Genomic DNA, 22,182 nt, shown 5'->3' with positions numbered 1-22,182 from the left:
TCCCACCTCAGCCTTCTGAGTAGCTGGGACTACAGGCACATGCCCACCACACCCAGCTGATTTTTGTATTTTCAGTAGAGACAGGGTTTCACCACATTGGCCAGGTTGGTCTCAAACTCTGACCTCAGACGATCCACCCACCTCAGCCTCCCAAAGTGCTGGGATTGTAGGCATGAGCCACCACGCCCAGCAGCATAATCTGTTTCTCCTAGACTACAAACCTGTACAGTATGTGACTATACTGAACACTGTAGGTAATTTTAAATAATAGTATTTGTGTATCTAAACATAGAAAAGGTATAGTAAAATGCAGTATTATAATCTTTTGGGACCACCATTGTACATGTGGTCCTTTGTTAATGAAATGTTGTTATGTGGTGCATGACTGTGTTAGATATATATAATTAGAGGACTGATATATTGAACAGATTTCTAAAACCTCCTAAGGAACTACTTGCAAATCAATCAAAAAAAAAGACAAACCAGTAGAAAAATAAATGGGCAAAGAATATGAGCAGGCAATTAATGGAAAAGAAAATATAAATAACCTGTAAACATAAGAAGCATGATTTCAATACCACTCAGGGGAGATATTAGTTAAAATAATAATGACTGGTTGCTTTTTAATTCTCCTTTTTAGAAAAAAATATATGATTGATATTAAATGTTGGCCAGCATAAGGGGAATTTGGCACTCCCATACACTGCTGGTGAGAGGATAAATTGATACAACTTCTTGTGAGGGAAATTTGATACTTACCTTTTAAAATAAACTCGTACTTATCATTATTAATCCCAGAAAACACATTTGCAGAGAAATATTTGGAGATATATTTTTGCTATATTATAGATAATTGTTTAAAAATTGTAAATGTACTAAATATTCACCACCCGATGAATGAGTAGTATAGTATAATGTACTATGCATAAATTTTAAATTGGCATCTATACATTCACATGAATTGATCAAATCAAGTGCTGAAATCAAGTTGCTAAAGTATAAAGTATATGTTACTTATTTTTAAAATGCAAACAGTATTTTTTAAATACGTGTTTGCATTTGTGTAAGTCTGTTGAAAACCACATTCAGAAACTGGCAATTGGTTTAATGGTGGGCTTGTATTCTATATTCTTTGGGAAAAAGTCTGTGAGCTGTAATTTATAATTTTATTTCATGGATTGACCTACAGTGTCATATTGATTTAGATTTTTTAAAAATACTGCTTCTTTGTAAATTGTATTGTTATAGTCTAAACAAAAACAGCTGCTGTCATTGTTTCCCATAGAATTGTGTGGAAAAAAATCATTTCAGATAAAAATATATTTGTGTCATTTACTAGTTATATGTTATGGTCTTAAAGTATATCAAGAGGTTTTTTGTCCATTAGTGAGAAAAACACAATTTAAAAAATCTTTAGAGCTTTTCAAAATCTCTTGTTCTGTCACCTGGGACTTTGATGGGTCTATTTCCATGGTAACAGCTGTAACTTAAACTCAGCATTGGGCTTTGTGATTGTTTTTATAACTTTCACACTATCAGCTGTTTCATGCTGCTTTCAATTTAGAGGTTAGAATCAAGAAGATTTTACAGGTCAAAACTATAAGCAGCCATCAATATTTCTAATGTGAAGGAAATAACTTTTTCTTGAAATTTTTTATTATATATAATTTTCATATAAGCTGTTTATTGATACGATCATTTGGCTTTCAAACCAATACCAGAAGGTAAAATGTTTTATGTCTTGGGTAGTGGTGGGTGGTGATGATGGTTTAATGGAATCTTAAGGATCAGCCTATGCCTTTGGCCTTTAAAATTAACCACTTAACTTGAAAACAGAGCATAATGAGTTATGTAACATTTTTATGTTGAAAGATTTCTTTTTAAATCTTGTTTCCCCCTTTTGTTTGTTTATATGTACAGAGTCTGGTGCTGGCAGAAAGTAGTCCTGGAAGGGATAGTACTGAGTATTTTATTGTATTTGAGCCCCGGCTACCACTTTTATCAAGAACCTTAGAACCATATATCCTACCATTCATGTTTTACAATGGTAAGTTTCTAGGAAATAAATGGTTAAACTCCATTGTTAGTGATACTTTAGATAACCTTGTTTTGCTTTCCATTAACATGGTGTTTATTAGCTATTTAATCACATCATGACATATTTTAGAAAAGTCAGTTTTTACATTAAATTATCTCAATTTTTTTTCTTAGATGTTAAGAAGCAGCAACAAATGGCAGCACTTACAAAAGAAAAGGACCAATTATCTCAGTCTATTATTATGTATAAAAGTTTATTTGAAGCCAGCCAACAGCTTCTTAATGAAATGAAATGTAAGTCATTTTGTATTCAAGACAAAAATTATGCTTTGGGGAATGATGAGGCAGGAGGTGAAATCATGATACACAAACATGCTTCCACTTTCCTCAACCACAAGTAAAATGCAGAATGTTGCAGAAAGGTGGTAATGGTGGTTGATATTGTCATTGAGAATTCTTAAGATGAAGTATTTCTTATTTTAAATAAATTTGTATCCTGCTTACTTATAAAAAATTGACACATTCTGTTAGGAATGTGGACCTGTGGAAAATTTAAGGCTTTCTACATAATAATAATGTTTATATTTAGCTCTGGCTTCTGGCAAAAGATACTGGATAATATCACCAAGGGAGTGATGTGTAATGTAATTTTTCATTTGACTAATGAGCTGTATGTATTTTACTTCAAACATCTGCAGTTTGTCATACTATGGAGGTATCTGGGGCAGCACACACTGATACTGAAATATGTAAATTATTCTTGAGTCACTTCACAGAACATTTGCTGCAGTTTTTTTGTTTTTGTTTTTTGAGACACAGTCTCACTCTGTCACCCAGACTGGAGTGCAGTGGTGTGATCTTACTCACTGCACCCTGCGCCTCCCAGATTCAAGTGATTCTCGTGCCTCAGCCTCCCAAGTAGCTAGGATTACAGGCACGCACCACCACGCCTGGCTGATTTTTGTATTTTTAGTAGAGACAGGATTTCACCATGTTGGCCAGGCTGGTCTGGAACTTCTTACCTCAAGTGATCTGCCCACCTTGGCCCCCCAAAGTGCTAGGATTACAGGTGTGAGCCACCACACCCAGTCTACGTTTGCTGCAATTCTTAATAATGTTTCATATAATTGAAAGACATTTTCTGAGTTGTGCTCTATCATCTCTTCCCTTTTCATTTGTCATATTTTTTTGGTAAAGTTTTTGACTTTGTGTTAGTTATTTTGATCAAGTTAACCAAGAAATATTTACTGCTTGCCTCAAAGTACTCACTTTCATGTATGCCTGTACAAGATCAAGGATATTTAGAATATAATAGGAGCTAAATCTAGTAATGAGATAATATGTCATTTGTGTAGCACTAAAAATTGTTTTTATAAAGTCTTTCTTTGTTCGAGAACAACCTTGTGCAATTATGTATAAATTATGTATACTCGTGAATTAAGTCACTTATCCAAGATTACTAGGAGTTTGCAGTATATCATATCTCCCTTTAGTTGCATTAATTTTGTTTTCTCATTTTTGTGTATTAGAATTGAGACTTAAGATGTATAGTTTAATTTTGAATTTCTAAAATGGTCACCTATCAGTTTTCATTTTAGCAACAGACATTAAAAGGAAAAAACGAAAGGAATTTAAAAATATTTTCCAAAAACTATGATTTGGGGGCTATCAGAAATTGATGCAAGTTTTTTGTTTTTAATTTTAGGTCAAGTTGAAGAAGCAAGATTAAAAGAGGCCCAATTGCGAAATGAACTAAAAATACATAATATTGACATTCCTACAACACAACAGGTACAATTTCCAAGTATACGTGAAAGATTTTTTATTAAAGTCCGTTCTACAATATGCAGTTTTTATTAGGAATTCTATGAGTATTGTTTTAGGATACAAGGACGTGTGCATTATAGTCTAGTCACTAGACATTAAAAATGACTAACAAAATGATAGAGTGCTCTATTCAAAGAAATTGCAATTTGTATTTTTAATGTAATGACACCAATAAATGCAGTTAATAATACATCAGTTCAAGTACTGCTTTGAAAAGGGTGCATAACCAATACATGTGGTGGTAAACAAAATAAGAGAAAATAAAAAGCAATCTAGATTTTTAAAATTTATATTCTTTTATATGTGTAACTCGGATTCAAAGAGAAGTCCTATTATAGGTAGTGTATATCTTCGCTAAGATTTTTTAAAATTCAGTGAAGTGGGAACTTTATATTACTGTAATCATGGTTTTTAAAATTGTGTTTTCTTTGTGTGTGTGTGTTTTCTGATAGTTTGTCTTTTTTTTTTTTTTTAAATAATGCCTACCTACCAACTTTATATTCTTGAGTTATCTAAATTGTTAATTTTTTTCCACTGTCATTATGGGCTGCCTGGTTCAAGAGTAATTGGTCTTGTAGTTAATTTTTCTTTATAAATTATAGGTGCCACACATTGAAGCGCTTCTGAAAAGAAAGCTATCAGAACAGGAAGAACTGAAGAAAAAACCTAGAAGATCATGTACTCTTCCAAACTATACTAAAGGCAGTGGGGATGTTTTGGGAAAGGTTTGTGTTTATTAAGCCTTTGGAGAGGCAGTACATTTTATTATCTTGTTTGTTTAAAATGGGTCTTCTAAAAGTGACAAAAAAGTGTCAGGTTCTTTGTAATTTACTTCTTTCCAATAAAGTACCTGCTCTTATTATTGCAGTAGGGATTTGGTAGAGTTTAAAACTAAAATCGGTAATATTACTATTGAGGGCTGTGGCAGAAGTTGTTAAGATGTATTAGTTCAAGGCTTATTGTTTACTTAGAGATGCTTTCATGTCATGCAGCTCTTTTTTTGGAGGGGGAGACAGTCTATCACCCAGGCTGGAGTGCAATGGTAAGACTATGGCTCAGTGCTCCCTCCATCTCCTGGGCTCAAGCGATCCTCCTGCTTCAGCCCCCCAAGTAGCTGTGACTACAGGCGTGTGCCACCGTGCCCAGCTAAACCGAGGTCAAGTAACTTGCTCATAGTTGCACAGCTAGCAAGTGGCAGAGCCAGGGGTGAAACCCCAGGTAGTCTGACTCTGGAGTCTTTGGTTATTGCCTATGCATGTATATTCTACTTTTATAACCACCGTATGAACTATTATTTGTAGTATTTCTCATTTATACATGAAGAAATTGAAATTCAGGGAGCTCAAATAACTTGTTAAAATATAGTTAAAGGCAGAGCTTAGATGTGACTCAAGGTCTCTCTGACTCTAAAATCTGTGGTAGTTTATTTTATATGCCTTCACAAATACACTGCCTACTGAAAATAGGGGGTAATGTGTAGCAATGTTTATGACCAAAACCATGTACATTATTACTCAAACCTCAGATTTGCAAATTGAAAAATTGAATTTAAATTTAAATTAAATATAAATTTATACATTACAAAACAGGCTGCTAATATACAATGTTTTAAAATGTTATTCTTTAGAACCAATTTTTAGAAAAAAGCAGTTCTTTGATCCTAAGCATATAAATATATGGTTCCCACATTTTAATAGTCCATCCAATACAAAATTCTTGCACAATATGTAAAATTTTTACCAAAATATAAATTTTAGCAAGAGAAATGTATTTTAAAGTCTCCTTTTTAAATATTTCCCATTGCATGTCTTGAAAATCTGGGGGAAATCTTTGCAATTTCATTTTACATAGTTTCTCTTTTGTCCCCTCAGAAGTACAAACCCTACCCTAACCAATAGGAGAAAACTTTGCAATCCTTCCATGTCATCCTTAGTCTTTTCCCTTGCTTCCTTAAAAAATACTCTTCCTGGCATTTATTATAAAACTAGAATAGTCCAGGCACAGTGGCTTGCACCTGTAATCCCAACATTTTGGGAGGCCAAGACGGGCGCATTATTTGAGATCAGGAGTTTGAGACCAGCCAGGCCAACCTGGTGAAACCCCGTATCTAATAAATACAAAAAATAGCCAGGTGTGGTGGCATGTGTCTGTAATCACAGCTACTCAGTAGACTGAGGCAGAAGAATTGTTTGAATCTGGGAGGCAGAGGTTGCAGTGAGCCGAGATCACGCCACTGCACTCCAGCGTGGGCGACAGAGCGAGACTCTGTCTCAAAAAAATTAAAAAACCCCGGAATAAATAATCGTAGAAATATAGTAGGAACAAGGGGAGGCTTTTTTCCCCCAAACTTCAAAATGTATTTGTTTTTAACATCATGAATACCTCAAGTAACTTAGATATTTTACACATTTCTTCCTCAATTCCTAATATCTTGAAATCCCATCTCTAAATGAGGAAGATATAGTAGCAGTTTTGTTGTTGTTGTTGTTCAGTTAAACATATTATGATTATAATTAACATGCCCTTCTAAATAGGTTTTATGATAGTATCATGGTATTTCTTTTACAAAACACATCTAAATGTCACAAGTAAGCCATTTCTTCTTCTTACATTTCGTTTGCCTCTACTAATTCTGTCTCCATTGGCTAGAACATTGTTTTCATTTACATGTACTAGTTTTTTTTGCATGTTCATACTAACTTCTAGAGAATTAGAATATAAGGATAGATGTTAGGATGTGTTTTGTTTATTGGCTTTTTTTTGAGACACGATCTCACTCCTGTCGCCCAGGCTGGAGTTCAGTGATGCATCTCGGCTCACTGCAGCCTGGACTTCCTGAGCTCAGGTCATCCTCCCACCTCAGCACCCCAGTAGCTGGGACTACAGTTTCATGCCACCATGCCCCCCTAATTTTTTGTATTTTTAGTGGAGGTGGGGTTTCGTGATGTTGCTCAGGCTGGTCTCAAACTCCTGGGCTCAAGCAATCAGCCTGCCTCAACTCCCAAAGTGTTAGTAATACAGGCGTGGGTCACCATGTCCAGCCTGATGTTTCTAAAAGTGACACACAGTGTTCTTATTGCTAGGGCGGATTTGTGCTACCAGATCAAGTAAGATTAAAGGGTAGACACCACCATCCTAGCACAATGAATTAGGCTTTGACACTGACCACAATAGTCCAATCTTGGTGGACTTGACTTTGAACAAGAATGCTTGTTGATGATTGGGTGTTCACGCACATGTGTGAAATATGCCACCGTTGAACCTTGTTACACTGTTGGCACATTACCTGTCTGATCTGAGGGAAAGAAAAAGAATACTTGTGTCTGAAGCAAGGATTTGTAATTTTTTATTTATTCTAAGCTCCAAAGCATTGTTCCTAGAAACAGAAACAAAAGAAACAATTCTTTTTTGTTTTGGAGACAGGTTCTTGCTCTGTCAGACTGTAGTGCAGTGGCACGATCTCGGCTCACTGCAGCCTCTACCTCCTGGGCTCAAGTTATCCTCCTTCCTCAGCCTCCTGAGTAGCAGAAGAAACAATTCCTATTTGTGATGTTCAGATTTGTTTTCTGAAAGGAATACTATAATATTGGAGTAAAGAATTTACTTAGAAGGGAAGGGCATATTAACTGTATGTTTAATTGAACTGCATTATTGTATGTGTATATTATTTAAGTGTACTTTATGATTATTTTACCAAGAAGACAGATCCCATTTATAGAGTGTTAAAATGTGAAAAAAGTATATATTACTAGCAAATAAAATTTCTAATTATTTCATCCCTGAGCGGTCTGAAAAGGAAAAATTCCTAATATTTTTATTTGCTCGTTTGCAACTTTACTGGAGTTTAATCTTTAGAAAAAAAAATTTTTAATTTAATAGCAGAATAGAATGTTTAATATATTCAAGTTAAGTTTTTAACAACTTGACAATTTATTTTTAATTCATGTGTTTCAGAAAAGTTTTTGTTACCTAGGCTTGGGCTTTTAAAGTAATACCAAATTTTTATAAATGGATTTTATATTTTTTTACTTGATTTTATGAAAATGGGTTGTAGATTGCACATCTAGCACAAATTGAAGATGATAGAGCTGCGATGGTTATTTCTTGGCATCTGGCAAGTGACATGGACTGTGTAGTCACCCTAACCACTGATGCTGCACGTCGCATCTATGATGAAACCCAAGGTCGTCAGCAGGTGTTGCCCCTTGATTCTATTTATAAGAAGACTCTTCCAGATTGGAAAAGGTTAGAAAAAAGTGAAAGTAATGGTTTTTTCTGAAATATATTTTCTGTTTTTTATCAAAGCCTTGAATTTAAAAATGATTTATCTAAAAGATATCTAAAACAGAGAATTGACTTGAATTATCTACATTATTTTTGTCTTCATCACAAATGGGCATTTTTCATTACATATGCTGGCTATGTTTTATTTGCCAATTAAATGTTATTTATATATGTAATGTATACACACAAAGACATACATTACATGTATATGTAATGTATACACACAAGACATAAAAAATACAAAGACATAAAATTTTTTTTTAATTTTTTAATTTTTATTTTTTGAGATGCAGTCTTGCTCTGTCAGCCAGGCTGGGCGTGATCACAACTCAGTGCAGCCTCAACCTCCCTGGATTCAAACTATCCTCGCACCTCAGCTTCCCAAGTAGCTGGGACTACAGGTGCATGCCAGCATGCCCAGCTAAATTTTTTTTTTTTTTTTTAATTGTTATATTGCCCAGGCTGGTCTCAAACTTTTGGGCTCAAGCAGTCCTCCCACCTCAGTTTCCCATACTGCTAGGATTACAGGTGTGAATCACTGCATCCAGGCCCTTTTTTATATTTTATGTGTACTCTGATTAGGCCTACTTTTAAAAATGCACCTAAAGACAGGAAGGAAATACTAACAAAAAAATAAATAAAAATGTATAACAGAATATTGGTCAGTATTTTCTCAGATTACTAAACAAAGCTTTTCACGGCCTGTAATTGCATAGGAATGGGGACTTGAAGGAGAATGGGATCTCATTAAGAGTCTACTATGTCAGTAAACTTGTTATTTCATCTTATAAATCTAAAAATAGATTGAGGAAACAAAACAGCTGTATGTTGAACTCAGATCTATCGGATTCTAAAATCTGCTACCCTGCAGCTAGTCAGTACTCAAAGGAACAGCATGGGAAATCCTGACAGGTCATTGTTACTGTGTTGATAAAGGTAATGCTTTTTTTTTTTTTTTTTGAGACAGAGTCTCGCTCTGTCGCCCAGGCCGGAGTGGAGTGGCGCGATCTCGGCTCACTGCAATCTCCACCTCCCGGGTTCACACCACTCTCCTGCCTCAGCCTCCCAAGTAGCTGGGACTACAAGCGTCTACCACCACACTCGGCTAATTTTTTTTGTATTTTTTTTAGTGGAGATGGGGTTTCACCGTGTTAGCCAGGATGATCTTGATCTCCTGACCTCGTGATCCGCCCGCCTCGGCCTCCCAAGGTGCTGGGATTACAGGCGTGAGCCACTGCGCCCAGCCCACTTAAGAGAATGGGTTTAACTCTTGCCCAGACTGGAGTGCAGTGTCTACTCACAGGCACAGTCATAGCTCATTGCAGCCTCAAACTTGTGGGCTCAAGTGATCCTCCTGCCTCAGCCTACCAAGTAACTGGGACGACTAGAGGCATGTACCCCTCACACCCTAATGCTTTTTGTGAGAAGAATTTTTTTCTCCAGGAGGGCTTATTTATCTCTTTAATCCCTGGAGACTAAGTTAAGGATCCTTGATTTAGGGAAATTATGGATTTGACATTTAAGACTAACGTTTGTTCTAGAAACGAGTTATCCTCTCTGTTTCTGGTATTCTCTCTCTTACTGGGATTGAGTTAACTAGAGCTCCTCCACACCTATGTTGAAGGGAAAGTCTCCGACACCCCAGTCAACTACCATCTCTGAAATTCCATTGTTATCACCTACTGGCTTCAATTCCTCTTCTATTGTGTCGGAAGGACAAGGAGACAGGGGACATAGAGCTGCCTTCCTCATATGTTTCTCAGTCTTGGGCCTTGCCCCTTCCCCTAGTCATTCTGTGACCACTCTTCACGTGAACAGTTACGTCATTCATACTCTCGTTTGGAACCAGCTTTAGAGGCTACTTTTTTTCTTTCCTTGTCAAATGAAACTATTATTATATTGTTAATACAAACTAATAGAAGGTAGTAGTACAGATAAAACCAAGTAGATTTTTTATATGGTCAGTATTGTTTTCATTTCTAAGGGCATAATAGCTGATCATTTAGAAGTATCACTTGTGGTGGATTGGGAGTTCATTGTATGATCAAAATGATGTGTAATATATTCATGTTTTCCATATTGTCTTTTTTAAAATTAAAAAAGTCATGTACTTTAATATCTTTTTAAAATTTCTTTTTATTTAGACCTCTACCTCATTTCCGAAATGGAAAATTGTATTTTAAACCCATTGGAGATCCAGTCTTTGCTCGAGACTTGTTAACATTTCCAGATAATGTAGAACATTGTGAAACAGGTAAAAGACATTATGGTGGCTTTACTTTTGTACAGATGTTAAATTTGTGATACAAATCTATAAATTATTGATAATGAAAATTTATATTCTTATTTTGCTTATCATAGTTTTACCAATATTTTTTAGAGGACAGTCAAATAAAATTAGAACGAATACTAGCATTCTTTCAAAGAAAGACTTGCAATGTGCATTATATTTTAATATGACCAAGGAAAATATCATAATTTTCAAAATTCATTTATTGACTTTTTTAGTATTTGGTATGCTGTTAGGAGACACCATTATTTTGGATAATCTGGATGCAGCCAATCATTATAGAAAAGAGGTATGTATTTGATTTCTTTTTAAATTTGTAGACTTCAGTTTTAATGTGTATCATGTCCATTTGATGATACATATATAAATGACTAGCCTTTTCAAGACCAATTTAAATTCTGCAAATTGATAAGCAACATAAAAGTAGGCAAAATGTAGGAATGAATGGACCAGGATGCAAATTTAAATAGATGTGTTTTGGGGCTGTGAAATTGTCTAAGACTCAAAACAGTGTCTGTTAGCATTGGAAAAAAGTACTGTCAGGTAATTTTGGTGTAAAATGTAATTTGCTGTAGCTCTTTGTATTAGTTTTCTAGGGCAGCCATTAACTGATGTAAATGATAGAAATATTACTGTCCCACAACAGACTGGGTGGCTTAAATAATAGAAATTTATTGTATCACAATTCTCGACATTGGAGATCCAAATTCACAGTTTCAGTGGGGTTGGTTTCTTCTAAAGACTATGAATGAAGGATCTGTTCCAGGCCTCTCCCTGCCTTGTAGATGAGGACTGTCTTCCCCCGTCTCTTCACATCTGTGTGTGACTGTATTCAAATTTCCCCCTTGTTGTAAGGATACCAGTCATATTGGATTAGGGCCCACCGCAATGACCTCAAATTAACTTGGTTATCTCAGTAAAGACCCTATCTCCAAATACTGTCACATTCTGAGGGACTGGGGGTTAGGACTTTAGCATGGATTTGTGGGGGGCTGGTCCCAAACAAAGGTAATGAGTTATCTCAATTGATTGTTCACAATCAGCTATAGATCTAACTCTTTGTTTTATTCTTTCCTCCCCTTCTCACTAGTCTTCTTGACTGGTCTTGTAAAAAATAAGTATATAAAAGATTATAGGGGAGCACAGTTTAGCCCATAGCACCTTTGGAGGGGAGTTTGGTAAAATAAACGTTTCAGTTATTTACTGCTGCTATATATATAACACTCTAAATTGTAAGTTTAAACAACAACATACCAGTGCTCTTTGTAGGTTTCTCCAAGTGATGTTGGCTAGTTGAACTGGAGTGGTGGCAGCTCTAAAATGCCTGCCTTATGTAGCTGGCAACTAGTATCTGTTGTCATCTGGCATATCAACTGGTATTGGCCAGGGGTTCTTTTGGGGATGTCTGCTAGGGTTATTGTTCTCACCCATGAGGGTGAGATAGAGTAGGGTAATGCCATTTAGAGTTTTAGAAGCCCTTTTGTCTAGCTAAGAGGATCCAGGAGGGCAGTAGTTGAAATCTTTCAGAGGTCTTAATAAAGGAACATCCTTGACTTGATTTTGACCCTAAGGACACATGTTACAGGCAGTACCCTGGATTTGATCTAAGCCAGTATCTGTAAATAGTGTACTCTAGAATCATGGGGACCATAGGAATCATCTAGGATGATTTAGGACCAGTGAGAATAGATGAGAGACTTTAAGCTGAGAACAAATAATGGAGAGCTGGACATGTGATGCATACTTGTAGTTCCAGCTACTTAGGAAGCTAAGGGAGGTTTGCTTGAACCCAAGAGTTCTAGGCTATAGGCTGTCGTGTGCTCTGATCATGCCTGTGAATAGCCACTGCACTCCAGCCTAGGCAATATAATGAGATTCTGTCTAAAAAAATAAAAATTGTTAAAGAGGTAGGGGATTTGGCCCAAGTCACACTTTACTAATTTATAGCAGAGCTAGAACTAAACTGGTGTAATTTTTCTTTGGGCCTAGTTAAGAAGCAGTAATAGGGTGCCGGGTACAGTGGCTCATTCCTGTAATCCCAGCACTTTGAGAGGCCAAGGCAGGCGGATCACTTGAGGTCAGGAGTTATGAGACCAGCCTGGCCAACATGGTGAAACCACGTCTCTACTAAAAATACAAAAATTAGCTGGGCGTGGTGGCAGGTGCTTGTAATCCCAGGTACTTAGGAGGCTGAGGCAGGAGAATCACTTGATCCTGGGAGGTGGAGGTTGCAGTGAACTGAGATCATGCCACCGCACTCCAGTTCAGGCGACAGAGCAAGACTCTTTTTTTTTTTTTTTTTTTTTTTTTAAAAAGGCAATAATAAATTCATCATAGTTTAGGAAAACTAGATTACTGGGATTATTGAGCATTATGTAGCTAAGTAGAAAATGGTATTTGGCATCTTCATGAACGTTTCCTTGTAAACCTAATAATAAGTATAATATACTGTACCAGAAACTGGCTGTGGGTGGGAGAGCTACAATATTCTGGTGGTGATTAGCATTTTCATATATCCCAAATTATGAAATACAAACATACCCATTAAATGTTATGATAACATGGAATCAGTTTGGAGATGGCGAGAAGCTTGCTAGTAAGGATAGAACTAACTAATAGGATGATAACTGGAAGACTCCTGTTCAGTGAGATATTTGGATACTTACCATGTATGAGACAGTGGTGTGCTGTTATGTGTTGAACTATCTCTCTGAGGAGGCATGTGGAAGTCCCTGATTTGTAGCTTTTGCCAATTTCTATGGTGTAAGTACTTGTATCATGGATGATTTCCAGCAGTCTATATGAAGTCCTTCATGCCTGTACGAATGTGGTATTCAGGAGACCTGGCTTTCGTGACCCAGTACAAGCTGGTTCCAGCATATCACTAGGCACAGTGCACAGAGGGTCATACAATGATGAATTAGACAAACCAGATAGCCATTGGAAACTCCAGCTGAGATTAGCTAAAATGCTATTTCAGATATGTATCTTAATGAACTTGGCAAGAAAGTAAGGATTCTAAGTGGAAATGGGAACCTGGAGAGATAAACAGAACACTAATGCCAGATTTCTGCAGTGAGAACGTTTGCCAAACTAATTGAACTTAAGCATTGACTTTTTACTCCCTCGAGGGGCTTTTGAGGGTAGGAGACAAAACCCAGGGCTCTAAACAACATGGGGAATCTGATAACTGGGGACACCCCCTCTGTGAGGAGAAACCTTAGGGTAAGAGTAAACATATAAACCTGCCACCTTCATCTCAACTCCAGCTGCTTCAGGGAACTACCAGAAAATTGTCTCTTGAACTTTGGGACTAAGCGGAAAAGTAAAAAAGTTAAACATTTTTCTAGAGAATTCATCAACATAACAATTGACTCTAGTATCTCTTTGCAACCTGTATTCATACTACTTAGATATTCTGAAAACCTTCAAGGTAAACATTTGGTTTCATGTGCTGGACTAGTAGTATCCTTAGATATCTGATTGAAGCAAACACAAATGTTTTCTGGCGGAATTTCACCACTGTTTTTGAATGGAAATAATTTCCACATTGAAAATGAGAGCAAATATTTTCAAAGTGTTAATATTTGATTAATATAGTTCAAAAAATGAAAGTGTTGAAAAATGAGAAAAGAACAAGTTAAATTGAAAAATATCTATATTAATAGTTGATTAAAATAGTTCAAAAAATGAAAGTGTTGAAAATGAGAAAAGAATAAGTCAACTTAGAAAAATCAAATAGAGCTTCTAAAAATGAAAAGATTATAACAAATTAAATACTAACTGAGCAGGTTTAATATCTTAAGAATTTGTGAATTAAAAAGAGGGTCAGAAAAAAATGTTCAGACTGCAGCCCAGAGAGAAAGAGAAAATGGAATGTAAGACAAAGAAGTTGAAGAGACATGGAGGGTAGAATGAGAGAGCATCTAACCAAAATTTAATCAGAGTGTCGAGAGGAGAGAGTTTATAAAAGGATTATAGGCAATATTTGAAGAACTAATGACTGAAAATATCTTAAAACTGATGAAAGATACCAATACTAGTTTTGCAAAAATGTTATAGCACATATGTGACAAAAAAGGAATAGTATTTGTTCTTCATAATTGATAATAGCACATAATTGATTTCCTTGCTTCCAGATTTCTAAATGAAGTCATATGTAACTTTGCCAATCAAATATTATTTTAAAACTCTTCTGAGAAAAAGCTCTTATGACATTCCTTGGTAACGTTGGATTTCAGAGTTGTAATATTGTTGTTCATTCCAGAATTTGCAGAATTTGCAAGTGCTGTCATGACTTTTTTTGTCCTAATAGTGTACTTAATGAGGTAGAATCATGAGGTTGAGGGAGAATTGAGAAACTGTCTGTGAAAGTAGTATTTCCAGAATCATCATAAAAGGAGAGCCAAACTGTCTGTCCTTCTACCATAACGCTTCCCTCATATTGTCTATTAACAAGAGAATAGAAAATCTATACATTTTAGTGTAATTTATTTAAGATCATATTAGGCTGAGCATGATGACTCCTGCCTGTAATCTCAGCACTTTGAGAAGCCAAGGCAGTAATATCACTCGAAGCCAAGAGTTCGAGACCAGCCTGGGCAACATAGTGAGATGCCAACTCTACAAAGTTTAAAAAAAAAAAAAAGTAACCAGGCATGGTGGCTTACACCTGTAGTCCCAGCTATTCAGGAGGCTCAGTTGGGTTAATTGTTTGAACCCAGAAGTTGGAGTCTGTAGTGAGCCCTGGTCATGCCACTGCACTCCAGCCTGGGCAACAGAACGAGACCACAACTCAAAACAAAACAAAACAAAAACAAAGATATTAAATCCTTAGAAACATTGATTGCCTGAATCTTGATAAGTGGATAACATGTGAAGCCAGTCTGTATTTTTGTTCTCGTCGTTCACCACTAGAAAACATATAAACCCAAACCAAAACTAAGAAATTAAGTTGTGGTTATTTCTTATAAAAACAAATGATTTTTGAATTTGTAAATACTGGCTTTACCAAAGAATTCACCACAGGATTTCTTCAAATAATCATCTTATTACATTTAGTTTATCTTGTATGTATATAATTCAGAGGCTATTTAGCCCCAATATTAGATTGGACAACATTTTTATACTTGTTAAAAATTACAATGTTCTTCATTCATTAATGTATGTATGCTATTTCATTGTATGGATGTGCTGTAATTTACTTGTATAACTTGTTGAGACATGTAAGTTTACTACTTTTCATTATTAAAACAATATTTCAGTGTACATCGTTCACATTTTTTATTTTTTCCTGATAAGATTCTTAGAAGTAGAATTGCTGAATCGTACAGAATGTTAAACTTTTTAACACTTGTCCTGTTTCCTTTAAGAAGGGCTGTCCCAGGGCATATGAGTACAAGAAGGCCCTTTTTCCATAGCCCCCTCATCAAAGGGGGGTGTGTGTGTGTATTTTAACATATTGAGTAGTAAAAATATCTTATTTGAATTCCACGTTTCTGGTTACCCATGAAGTTTAACTTTTATTTTTTAATATTTTCTGAACCTTTTTTGCAAGAACATTCTTCTAGATCATGACATACTAAATCCAGTGTTTTTCTTTTATTCTGACTTCTCTGAAGAATTTTTTTTGTTTTGTTTTGTTTTGTTTTGTTTTCTGAGACAGAGTCTGGCTCTGTTGCCCAGACTGGAGTGCAGTAGTGCGATCTTGGCTCTCTGCAACCTCTGCCTCCTGGATTCAAGCAATTCTCCTGCCTCAGCCTCCTGAGTAGCTAGGATTACAGGCACGTGCCACCATGCCCAGCTAATTTTTGTATTTTTAGTAGAGATGGGGGTTTCAATATGCCGATCAGGCTGGTCTCGAACTCCTGACCTCGTGGTCTGCCTGCCTTGGCCTCCCAAAGTGCTGGGATAGGCGTGAGCCACCACACCTGATATAAGAATTTAATTCTTAACCCTTATCTTTTCCTATCCATGACTTCAGTTTTTTCTTCATGATTTCACTTCCCCTAACTCTCAAATGATCACCTCTTTATCTTCCCATACCTAAAACCATAGTATTGTCTTTAGAAGAGTCAGTCTAGTGCTTTCCAGTCTGTATTTTCTTCAGTGTAATATTCTCCTTTTGCTATCCTTTGGTCATCTAAAAAACTTAAATCTAACAGAGGAAACTGGGTTGGTGATGCTACCTTGATACTTAACTGCCACGGGTTCCAAAGCACGGAAGTCTCTGGACTGTCCTCTTCCTTCCACTTACCGATCTATCTTTTACTTTTTTCACTTGCGTTGTCACTATTCTAGTTTAGGCTGACATTTGAAAAGTTGTCTAATTCATCTCTCTGCCTCTGGATTTTTCCCTCCAGTTTATCTTACACATTGCTAGTTACTAATTTTTTGAAAATACTACCGTGATCCTGTCATTTCTAATCTCAGAAATTTTTTTGGAGCAGTTGAAATAAGTTGCTCACTACTTACTATTCACTTACTTACAATAGGTTGTTAAAATTACACACTGTCCTACACTGCTGACCAGAGATGGAGATCGAATTCGAAGTAATGGAAAGTTTGGGGGCCTTCAGAATAAAGCTCCTCCAATGGATAAACTTCGGGGAATGGTATTTGGAGCTCCAGTACCAAAACAGTGTCTGATCTTAGGGGAACAAATAGGTAAGTTGAATAAGTACTTAAATAGCAATTTCTAATTTAATTTTACTTTTTTTTTAAGAGCTTATGTTTTGAGAATCTAACATGAAAACTTAACAAATGTAAATAAGTAACAAATGTAAGTAAGATGTTTTTGTCTACTACTTTCAGCTTTTTTATATCAGGTAGTTTAGAGTTATGTAAACACTAGCTTTATCCTTTGTATTTTCATTCTTATATGTAGCGCATGCCTCTGTTACCAGCTACTCGGGAGGCTAAGACGAGAGTGTTGCTTGAGCCCAGGAGTTTGAGGTCAACCTGGGCAACATAGCAAGACTCTATCTCTTAAAAAAAAGAAATTTCTCTGCTTATTGAATAAGTTAGTATTTTATTACATAATCATAATACTTATTTTTATCTTGAAATTTGTAACTATCTAGAAAAATTAAGGCTTATTAGAAAGTGTATGACATGTGATCTCCTGCCTATTTTTCCCTTCTACAGGCTGTGTCCCTTTGCATCTAATTAGCCAATATAATTATCTCTGCACATCTGTGCTCTGAAGTGGATATACTTACCAGGAAGTCTCCTTACCATCCATTACCTTAGAGCCTATTTGCTCTTAATTTATATAATTAATTCTCATACACTCAACTGTCTACTTTCCCAACACAGAGCAGTTTGTTATTAACTTTTAGTTGCAAAATACATATAACATAAAATTTACCATCTTAACCATTTTTAAGAGTACAGTTCAGCTGGGCTCGGTGGCTCACGCCTGTAGTCCCAGCACTTTGGGAGGCTGAGGCTGGCAGATGACGAGGTCAGGAGATCAAGACCATCCTGGCTAACACAGTGAAACCCTGCCTCTACTAAAAATACAAAAAAAAAATTAGCTGGGCATGGTGGCATGTGCCTGTATTCCCAGCTACTCGGGAGGTTGAGGTAGGAGAATCGTTTGAACCCAGGAGGCGGAGGTTGCAGTGCGCTGAGATTGCACCACTGCACTTCAGCCTCGGCAACAGAGACTCTATCTCAAAAAAAAAAAAAGTACAGTTAATTGGTGTTAAGTGCATTCACATTGTTGTTCATTCTATCTCCAGAACTGTTTTCAGTATGCATAGTTGAAACTTTGTATAAATTCTCCATTATCCATTCCCTGACAATTATACTACTTGGGAGTGAGTGACATGATACTGCTTTCTGTGTCTCTGAATATGACTCTTCTAGATACTTCATATAAGTGGAATCATACAGTATTTGTCCTTTTGTGACTGGCTGGTTTCACTTAGCATAATGTCCTCAAGGTCTGTCCATGTTGTATGTAATAAGTATTAGAATGTCCTTCCTTTGTACAAAGGCTGAATAATATATATTTCATTGTATGTATTTGCAACGTTTTGTTTACTTTTATTTACTTTTTTCTTATTTTTATTTTTCTTGACATAGAGTCTCACTCTGTCACCTAAGCTGGAGTGCAGTGGCACAATCTCAGCTTACTGCAACCACGGCCTCCCGGGATCAAGCAGTGCTTGTGCCTCAGCCACCCAGTTGCTGGGATTACAGACATGTGGCACCACACCTGGCTAATTTTTGTCTCTTTAATAGAGATGGGGTTTGAACTCCTGGCCTCAAGTGATCCACCTTCCTTGGCCTCCCAAAGTGCTGGGATTACAGGCATGAGCCACTGTGCCTGGCCACTTTGTTTACTTTTATTAAAGTAAAATACACAGAAAAATGTGCATATTTCGTGAACATTCAGCTTGATGGATCTTCACAACATGAACACTGCACTTGTATTAAAAAATAGAACATCAGACTGGGCGTGGTGGCTCACACCTGGAATCCCAGCACTTTGGGAGGCCAAGGCAGGCAGATCACCTGAGGTCAGGAGTTCAAGACTAGCCTGGCCAACATGGTAAAACCCCATGTTTACTAAAAATACAAAAATTAGCTGGCCATGGTGGCAGGTGCCTGTTGTCCCAGCTACTCACGAAGCTGAGGCAGGAGCATCACTCAAGCCTGTGAGGCAGAGGTTGCAGTGAGCAGAGATTGTGCCATTGCACTCCAGTCTGGGTGACAAGAGTAAAACTCTGTATTAAAAAAAAAAAAAAAAGATAAAAAAGAAACACCAGTACTATAGAAGATTTCTTTTTGGCTTCTCCACTTCCTACCCACCACTCCATACTCAAAGGATAACACCTTTCTTGACTTACAAAGTAGCATAGATTAATTTTGCCCATTTTAGTACTTTATATACTTGGTATTTTGCAGTGCATACTTTTTTATATGTCTGGTTTTCTTCATTCAACACTATGCATGCAGTTCATTTTCATTGCAGGAGAATATTTCATTGTGTGAATGAAATGTACAATTTATTCTACTGTTGAGGAATTTGAGCAGTGTCTTAAGTCTGTTTTGTGTTGCTATAAAGGAATACCTGAAGCTGGGTGATTTATAAAGAAAGAGATACTTAATTTGGCATTCAGTTCTTCTGGCTGAAAAGTTCAAGATTGGGCATCTGCATCTGGTGAGGGTGTCAGACTGCTTCCAATCACAGTAGATGAAGAGGAGCTGGCATGTGCAAAGATAACATCTTAAGAAAGGAAGCAAAAGGGGAGGGGAGGGAAGGTGCCAGGCTCTTTTAACAACCAGCTTTTAGGAACAGAGCAAGAATTCACTCACTCCCTAGGGATGGCACTAATCTATTCATGAGGGATCTGCCTTCATGACCCCAACATTAGGCCTCACTTCCCAACACCACCATACCAGGGGTCAAATTTTAACATGAGCTTTGGTGGAGACACACAAACCATAGCAGGTAATTTCCATTTGGGGCTATCAGTTCGGCCTCAGTTTTTAAATTAGTAGTTGAGAAAGGTGGTAGTAAGAGGAGTCATACTTCTGTTTACGACATCAGTGAACACATACAGTCTGTACAATGAGTGAATATCTAAAGAAACTGGTAAGAAATCAGAGAAAACATTTTAATCAAGGTCAATGAATTAATGTAAAAGGCCTCGACTCTATACCTAAGCATTTTATGGCAGTAGTTCCCAAAACCAGAAAGAACTACCTATGGAACTTAAAAAATACACAGATGTCATATTTAATATTTGCTTATCTTTCTTGACAAATATATTCAAAGATACACTCCCACATATAGACTAATGATTCATTGATAAGAACTCAAAGGAGACCATTTAAAGTTACTAATGTATATAAAGTACTAATGTATATAAAGTAAGCAATAGCAGCCATGCGTGACTACTTTAAGCGAAACAGGAATCTATTAGAAGGAAACTGGAAGAAATCATAGATTTACAGGAGATGGAAACAGCTAAGACGAAGTCAAAGATGACTCTGGGACAGTCAGCATCCTTGAGCTCCAGATACCTTCACTCTGGAGTTTTAATATAACTTAACTCCCACCACTACTAGGAGAGAGAAATGCCCACCGCCTTCCAGGTCAGCCAGACTTAGTAAGGATCAAATAAAGCAAACAGCTTTGGAGACCCTTTCCTGGGTATCATGGAATCATTCTCAGAGCAAAAGCAATTTTGAGGAAGGCCATCACCGTAAAAATTGTCCACTACTAGCACAGTTATAAGCAAACTATTTGTCTTCTAAATAATTTGCCTATACATTGTCTTGCATGATTAGTATGAGATAAGAGCAAATCAGAGCATAAGAAGAAAAAAAATTACTGAATATTTACATATTATAAAATATTATATTGCAGATACCCTGTTAAGGTTATCACATGAATGATCTTGTTTACTGCTGTTATCTTCATCTTATCGATGAAGAAGTTGAGGTTCAAAAAGGATAGATAACTTTCTCATGTTTAGAATAGTGTGTGTATTTGTTAGCACACTGAAGAAAGTAGAAAGAAAAATACTTTTAATTCTGGGTTATATAATTGAGATAATTTTCTCCATTATCAACTTTCTATATATTTTTCCAGACTTGCCTCAGTGAGCATTGTGTCACTTTTATAATCAGAAAGTTTTACTTATTGTTTTTAATATTCATGTTTTTTATTTTATTGTATTTTATTTTTTGAGACAGAGTCTCACTCTGTTGCCCAAGCTGGAGTGCAGTGGCTTGATCTAATTGCTACCTCCACCTCCCAGATTCAAGGGATTCTTGTGCTTCAGCCTCCCGAGTAGCTGGGATTACAGGTGCACACCTCCACACCCAGCTAATTTTTATATTTTTGTAGAGATGGAGTTTCACCATGTTTGCCGGACTGGTCTCGAACTCCTGACCTCAAGTGATCGGCCCACCTCGACCTCCCAAAGTGCTAGGATTACAATGTGAGCCACCTCCCCCGGCCGAATTCATATTCTAATGCATAATTGATTTTCTAGGAAACATGCCTAAACAAACAGTCCTAAATACAGACAAGGTATTGTTTTATTCAGATGAATATCACAGCTTTGTTTTTCGTTTGTTTTTTGAGAAAGGGTCTCACTTTGTTGCCCAGGCTGGAGTGCAGTGGCATACTCATGGCTCACCATAGCCTTCCATCTTACCGGGATCAGGTGATCCTCCCACCTTAGCCTTTTGAATAGCTGGGACTACAGGCTTGTGCCACCACATTGGCTAATTTTTTTGTATTATTATTATTTTTTTGTAGACATGGGGTTTTGCCATGTTGCCCAGCTGGTCTCAAACTCCTGGGCCCAGGCAGTCTGCCTGCCTTGGCCTCCCAGAGTGCTAGGAATTACAGATGTAAGCCACTCTGCCTGGCTACAGCCTTGTTTTTCAAGTAAAACATAGAAATGTTAAATTCTTTAATTGAATTTGTAACCTGGAGAATGTCTATGTCAAGGTTAAGTGGAAGGTGAATAAAAATACAAATATCACACATGTTAAAAATTAAACCTGTAAACCTGTGGAATGAAAAGAAAAAAGTGAGAGAGTAGACCTTCTGGTTTTTTCCCCACCATTTCTTGTTTCCTATACAAACTTAGGATGTTTCAACTTACGTTTTTCAACTTCACAACGGTGTGAAACCAGTACACATTCAGTGTGCTTCTCAACTTACAATGGGCTGTGTCTGGATAAACTCTTAATAAGTTGAGAATATCATAAGT

The 22,182-nt window shown here is 36.6% G+C and overlaps 1 protein-coding gene across 1 annotated transcript in view; it reads left to right on the top strand.

The window, feature by feature from the left end:
- Window positions 1-22,182, top strand: part of SMCHD1 (structural maintenance of chromosomes flexible hinge domain containing 1) — a 167,075-nt gene that overhangs the window by 131,032 nt on the left and 13,861 nt on the right. Inside the window, exons 38-45 of the mRNA XM_011996333.1 lie at window positions 1,921-2,047; window positions 2,212-2,331; window positions 3,743-3,828; window positions 4,467-4,589; window positions 7,919-8,109; window positions 10,293-10,402; window positions 10,657-10,727; window positions 16,933-17,104. Of these exons, the coding sequence (XP_011851723.1) occupies window positions 1,921-2,047; window positions 2,212-2,331; window positions 3,743-3,828; window positions 4,467-4,589; window positions 7,919-8,109; window positions 10,293-10,402; window positions 10,657-10,727; window positions 16,933-17,104 (1,000 nt within the window). The remainder of the gene's footprint in view (window positions 1-1,920; window positions 2,048-2,211; window positions 2,332-3,742; window positions 3,829-4,466; window positions 4,590-7,918; window positions 8,110-10,292; window positions 10,403-10,656; window positions 10,728-16,932; window positions 17,105-22,182) is intronic.

Source organism: Mandrillus leucophaeus, unplaced genomic scaffold, assembly GCF_000951045.1.
Source record: "Mandrillus leucophaeus isolate KB7577 unplaced genomic scaffold, Mleu.le_1.0 Scaffold51, whole genome shotgun sequence".
NCBI lineage: Eukaryota > Metazoa > Chordata > Mammalia > Primates > Cercopithecidae > Mandrillus > Mandrillus leucophaeus.
Note: the sequence above shows the minus strand (reverse complement) of the source record. Positions and strands in the feature narration are given on the sequence as shown.